At 32.5% G+C, this 6,382-nt stretch overlaps 1 protein-coding gene across 4 annotated transcripts; it reads left to right on the top strand.

The window, feature by feature from the left end:
• Nucleotides 1–733: 733 nt before the first annotated feature.
• Nucleotides 734–5,783, top strand: LOC110689560 (flavin-containing monooxygenase FMO GS-OX-like 5). Of its 4 annotated transcripts, XM_021866335.1 has the most exons (9): nt 734–1,048; nt 2,299–2,565; nt 3,135–3,205; nt 3,477–3,638; nt 3,776–3,858; nt 4,243–4,378; nt 4,475–4,648; nt 4,716–4,719; nt 5,471–5,783. In XM_021866335.1, exons 1-9 carry the CDS (start codon nt 769–771, stop codon nt 5,695–5,697), a joined length of 1,404 nt encoding a protein of 467 aa, XP_021722027.1. In that variant the 5' UTR covers nt 734–768; the 3' UTR covers nt 5,698–5,783. The 4 variants fall into 4 exon arrangements, with proteins under 4 accessions (XP_021722027.1, XP_021722026.1, XP_021722025.1 ...); XM_021866334.1 differs by lacking the exon at nt 4,716–4,719 and having other exon boundaries at nt 4,475–4,642; nt 5,452–5,783; XM_021866333.1 differs by lacking the exon at nt 4,716–4,719 and having other exon boundaries at nt 5,452–5,783.
• The last annotated feature ends 599 nt before the right edge of the window (nt 5,784–6,382 follow it).

Raw genomic sequence — 6,382 nt, 5'->3', positions numbered from 1 at the left:
TCCCTTTTTTAAATATTGCACCAATTGTCTTTTAAGGAACTTTCATAAATATTGCACCATATCTATTTTAGAAAATAAAATATCTCTATTCACTGCAAATACTTAGTATACCCTTACTTTTAACACTTGATTCTTTAATTTAAGTTTACATCACATGGATACTTTTTTTTTTTATTTTTTTTATTTTACCCCTCTCTCTCTCTTTCTTTTCCCTACTTCCCAAAAAAGTGTGTCTAACTCCTATGGTGCAATATTAAAAGAATGGAGGAAGTATTTTAAGTTATAATAAGTTGATAATTTGAAAGTATATTTAGAGAAGAATTTATTAAGACCTCACATCATAGGGCATGTTCTCTTACGTTGAAATTCAGTGCAGTTCAGTTCAGTTCAGCTCAGTTTAGTTCAGTTCAGTTCAGCTCCTAATTTCCTTCTCTTATAAAATATTCAGTTCAGTTCAGTTCAGTTCAGCTGAGTTCAGTCAATGAGAATAGACCCATAGTTTTGAAAGTATTTCATTATTAATATCATAACTTGTTATATTTGGTATATTAGGATATTAGGTTATATCTTTGATTTGATGTTATTGTTTGTAATCTTTTTAACATCCTTATTATTTTCATTACTATCTTTGCTAGCATTTAATGCTCTTTTGTGACACTTTAAATATTAGTTGGCTTATTTCATGAATATAATTAAGCTTTCCAACATTATTTTTTTTCTCATAACTCTGGTACTACAAACCATATTATTTGTCACCCTTTCCAAAAAATGACTGTCCCATTGTCAACTAAGAAAGTCGCCGTGATTGGCGCTGGAGCATCTGGGTTGGTAGCGGCGCGTGAGCTTATGAAGGAAGGTCATGATGTAGTGGTGTTCGACCGTGGTGCACAATTAGGTGGGAACTGGGTTTACTTGGACGAGGTTGAGTCTGACCCGCTTGGACTCGACCCAACTCGAAAAATCATAGATTCAAGCCTCTACGCTTCCCTCCGCACCAATACTCCTAGAGAAGCTATGGGTTTTCGTGATTTTCCCTTTGCTCCTACCGGTAATGATATGTTCTCCCATTTATTTTCTTAAATTATTGTTGTTGTCGTTGTTTGTCGTGGGAGCCTAGTTTATGCTCTTGATAAACATATTTCATTTATTAAAGGGCAAAGTCATAAGATTTTGGGGTAAAAAGTTGCCCTAAAACCACAAATATTAGTAGCAATTTTAGAGTTAAATCGCTACTTGTGTTAATGGTTTTATCTATTCCCCCCCCCAAAAAAAAATATTTCACTATTGTCTTGTTATCATTCACCTCTTAAGATTTATGTAGTTAAAAAACAAAATCTAACATTTATTAAGTAAAAAAATCATATATATACTCTATATTGTTTATCAATTGCATCACTTTGACTAACATATTTGTCGATAGAGTCGAAAGTACGTATTATTTGAGCACCAAAGGGGCTAGACTTGAGTCGACCCAAATTACCCAATCTGCGACCTAAAAATTGACCCACAATTATAGACCCAAACCCGAACTTACCCGACCTGACCCAAATGTTTGACTTGAAATCGACCTGATTTGAAATGATCCGACTTAAACCCAACCTGAATGACACGTTTGTCAGGTCTAAAAGGAGCCGAGTGTAACTTCTTAGAATTTTTTTCTTATATATATAATCATACGTACATTGAAACATAAAACTAAATCCATTTATCTTTTACATAAGTTAACAATAGATTTTTAATTATAACCAATAACATCTTTAAATACATAAAAGATAATAATGCAAGTTAATCAACCATAAGTTCAAGATTCAAACACATGACCTCTTATGTGTGTGTTTTCTTTTAAACAAGTGATTAAAATAAATATAATGCTTTTAAAGAGTAAGTTAATTATGTGGTTTTGATCCTTATATGTCTAGTAATCTATTAGTCTAATTAGTCTATTTAAAAATAATTTCTATTCATAAAAAATAATCCCAGTTCAGTAAAATAAGTTCAGTTCAGTAAAAATAATTCAGTTTAGTAAAAATAAGTTTAGTTCACTAAAATTCAACGACTATAAAGAAGGAGTATAAAAGAAAAAACAGTAAAAAATAATTTCAATTCAGTAAAAATAATTCCAGTTCAGTAAAAATAAATTATGTTCAACAAAAAATAATTTCAGTTTTGTAAAAATATAATTTCAGTTTAACAAAAAAAAAGATGAAGTGAACAGAACCTTAATATACTAGTCTATACGGTAAATTATGATTTATATGATTAGATTTAATTTGATGGTGCCTACACTTTTCTTTGTAGGCAAAGTCGACAGAGATTCACGAAGGTTTCCAGGCCATCATGAGGTGCGCAGATATTTAGAAGATTTTGCAAGCGAGTTTGGTCTGAATGAATTAATCAGTTTTCGGACAGAGGTGCGACATGTTGGGTTGGAGACCGATGGAAAGTGGATGGTGAAATACGCAAGTGTTGGCGGAGATGAGAGCACCGAGGTGGCTCAAACTTATGATGCTGTGGTTGTTTGTACCGGACATTTCACTGAACCACAAGTTGCTGATAACATTCCTGGTAATTCATTTAGGAAAAAATTTAAAAATTTACAGTGATCGTTTGAAATATGACTATCATAATTTTTTAATGATTATATAGTTTATATTATGGTAGTGTTTGGAGTAGTGTTGTTAGAGAAGGATTGAAATTGGTTTTATCTATCTTTTTTTTTTTATTACTTTATTGAAATTATTACCAATTTTAATGTATTTAACTACTCTTCATTTATATTCCCTTTAAAAAAAAAAAAAAAAAAAAGAAAACTACTCTTCAATTTTATCATTTGTTCGAAGTAGTGTCGTTAGAGAATGATTATGTGGTTATCTACCATTGATACTTCTCATGTTAGCAAAATTTTAAAGTTGTGAATAACATATAAGCTAATTCATGATTCTACAATTTGCCAAGTTTAAATCACTATGAAGTATTTACACAATTTTGACACATCTATAAATATTAAAATGTGTAACATATATAACTAACCCTATGTTAGTTGATGATTCTTGCTTGCTAGTTCTTAATTACTATTATTATTATTATTATTATTTATTTATTTATTTATTTATTTTAATCAATACCTTTTACAGGGCTTGACCTTTGGCCAGGGAGGCAAATTCATAGCCACAACTATCGCATACCAGAACCCTACCAAGACAAGGTGTGTTCAGTTTCTATCTTTGGTCATTTTTGTATTTTGAGTTGAAATGTTCATATTCAGAATTTGCACAGAGTGCACTGAATGTGTGTAAGATGTATGACTAGTTGTATTTCCTCCGTGTTTTAATAAGTGTTAAACTTACCAAATGCTAAATGCTATCAGTTGCTAATTAATAGGATCTTTTTGTGATTTTCTTTGATTGTATAATCTTCTTTCCTTGCTTTTCTCTGCTTCGTTTTGTCTATAAATGACGTCTTCTTGCTTCCATCAGGTTGTCGTCGTGATAGGGCTTTCTTCAAGTGCTACCGATATCTCTAGGGAAATAGCTAGATCAGCCAAAGAAGTCCATGTAACAACTAGATCCAAGGCAGCAGGAAAATTGGGCAAATTTGGAAAACATGATATTTTTCACAACTTGTGGCTTCATCCTATGGTAAAACTACTCAACTAGTGGGAGAGACTAATAGCCTTCTCAAAAACTTTATTTAACGCACTGTTTATTTGTTTGTTCCTAATTCTAGGATGAGTTACAAAAGTATTCTAATCTTCTTAATTGCCTTAATAATGCAGATAGAAAGAGCACATGAAGATGGCAAAGTGTCGTTTCAAGATGGGAGCACGGTCTTTGCAGACATCATTCTCCATTGCACCGGGTAATTTGATACGGAGTAAAGGAAGCTCCGGTTTATCACTTTTATAAACAAAATTCATTTATCTAATGACAAAATCGTAAATAAATCAATAAAAATGTCCAGTCAGCATGATATTTTTGTAATTATATCAACAACTACAGGTCTCGTATTTATTAAAAAGTTGATTTATTTATAGTTTTGCTACTATATAAACAAAATTTGTTTATCAAGTTGATAAACTTGTATTTTTACATAAACTAGAGAATGGTTGAATTTAGATAATAGTAGATGAATTCAGACTCATGCACCCCTTACACTAGATGAAGTTTGTACAACAACATTTTATTTAATAATATGTTATATAAAATTAAATCCAAAAATACTAATGGACTGATTCATTATTAGGTATAAGCAACATTTCCCTTTTCTTGACACCAATGGTGTTGTTAGTGTTGATGATAATCGTGTTGGGCCGCTTTACAAGCATGTGTTTCCTCCTTCATTAGCCCCTGGGATATCCTTCATTGGTGTGCCATCATTGGTAAGATTTCTTTCGAAATTATACTTTTCATATGTTATCATCACTAGATATAGATACCTAAATAAAATGACGGAGTATTTTCAATTTTCATGCTAGATTCTCTCGTTCTTCGTTTATGAACTTCAAAGTAAGTGGGTAGCAGGCGTTTTATCTGGGCGTATATCACTTCCCTCGGAAGAAAAGATGATGGAGGATGTTGAAGCCTTCTATTCAAAATTGGATGCTAAGGGTGTTCCAAAGCGCTACACTCATAAGATCCATGATGTTAAGGTAACGTAATTAAGTTTATTACTTGAGCTAAATGATTTAGGGTCTGTTCTCTTCACCTAAATTTCAGTTCAGTTCAGCTCCAATCAGTTCAGTTCAATTCAGCTCATAATTTCCTTCTTTCATAAAATATTCATTTAAGTTCAGTTAGTTCAGCTCCAATCAGTTCAGTTCATTTCAGCTCAGTAAATCGGAACAGACCCTTAGATTGATAATTAATAATTTCATGTACTCAACAACTAAGGGTACGTTCATATTTACTTATTTTCAGTTCAGTTCAGTTCAGCTCCAATCAGTTCAGTTCAGTTCAGTTCAGCTCCAATTAGTTCAATTCAGTTCAGCTCTTAATTTCCCTCTCATAAAATATTCATTTCAGCTTAGTTCAGTTCAGTTTAGTTCAGCTCCAATCAGTTCAGTTCAGTTTAGTTCAGCTCAGTTCAGTAAATATGAACAGGCCCTAAGAAATTGTGAAGGAATTTGGATCCTCTCTACTCTTTGCTCCTTTCATTTAACATGGATGGAATGACAACGATTATGATGAAGTTATAATTCATGAACTCCTTCAAATCAATTGTGATAACTTTGTGTTAAAACAACTTGTTATAAAATACTACCTCCATTATGTGCAACGATTAGACATTTTCCCTCTCTGCTTTATGTCAAATCGTTGCACATAACCTGTAACGGAGGAAGTAATTAAAGATAACCTTTAATGTCTAGTTTTTATAATTGTCATCGAGTTTATGAAATGAAGGAAAGATATATGGACCAATTGACTTCAATAAAATGTTTGGATTTTCATGCAGCAACTCTCTTGGTCACTAGAATACGAGGATTGGCTTGCTGCACAATGTGGCTGCCCTCTCGCCGAGGAATGGAGGAAGGCTATATTTTTGGGGAGATTAGTCCATGCGCACAAGGAACCAGAGACTTATCGCGATGAATGGGATGATGACGACTTGGTCTTGCAAGCTTATGAAGATTTTATGCAGTACTTGAATGCTGAAGGTAGGGCTGCGCTTGCTGCATGCGCCTCCACACCAAGAGTTTAAACTCTCTATCTTATTGATGAAAGGTTTTTTACTTGGGAGTTTTTTCGTTTGTGTTTGAGAACTTTTTAAGTAAGAAACTATTTGGAATTGTAAGACAAAACTTTTCATTTAAGAGCTTTATTGGTTCTCAATGGTTCTCTCTTTCAATTCCTTTTCAAAATTATTGTTTGAATATGTGATAAATAAATTTTGTTTATCCCAGATATTAATTGGGGCTTTTTCGAAAGAAACCCCAAAGGAGACCAAAAGTCAATAAAAAAGACAACATTGGAGGGTGAAGGGGGGGGGGGAACAAAAGGAGACCTGTGGCTCTCAAATTTGGCGCGAATCAGACAAAAAGCTAGGTCAATTGGGGTTTTTATTAACTGTGCTAAATTGAAAATCAATTATAATTATAATAGTGTTTATTAGAATGTGATGACGAATTTTGAGTTAATATCCCCAAATGTGTCACCATAAACAAATCCCTTACTTCTTTTTAAAATTCTTAAGTACTTCGTATTAAACAACAATACATAACTTTTTTCTCGATTGCATTTGAGTATTGAAGCATAAAGAATGATTTTCGAAAACCCATAAAGTTTACTTACTCTGTATTAAAGTAAAGAATATGGTCGAAGAGTAATACGGAGTACTCCGTAACAATTAAATAAGTGAGGTACATGTAAAGAGAGATACATTATAC

This window comes from Chenopodium quinoa, unplaced genomic scaffold, assembly GCF_001683475.1.
Source record: "Chenopodium quinoa cultivar QQ74 unplaced genomic scaffold, ASM168347v1, whole genome shotgun sequence".
Taxonomy (NCBI): Eukaryota; Viridiplantae; Streptophyta; class Magnoliopsida; order Caryophyllales; family Amaranthaceae; genus Chenopodium; species Chenopodium quinoa.
The sequence above is the reverse complement of the archived record's forward strand: the minus strand, read 5'-3'. Positions and strand labels throughout refer to the sequence as shown.

Bases quoted from the DNA above. Each gene is read 5' to 3' on its own strand.
- LOC110689560 (XM_021866333.1), top strand. From the start codon at position 769: ATGACTGTCCCATTGTCAACTAAGAAAGTCGCCGTGATTGGCGCTGGA. The intron at 3,639-3,775 runs GTAAAACTACTC...TTAATAATGCAG, and splicing joins ACTTGTGGCTTCATCCTATG to ATAGAAAGAGCACATGAAGA. The intron at 3,859-4,242 runs GTAATTTGATAC...ATTCATTATTAG, and splicing joins ATCATTCTCCATTGCACCGG to GTATAAGCAACATTTCCCTT.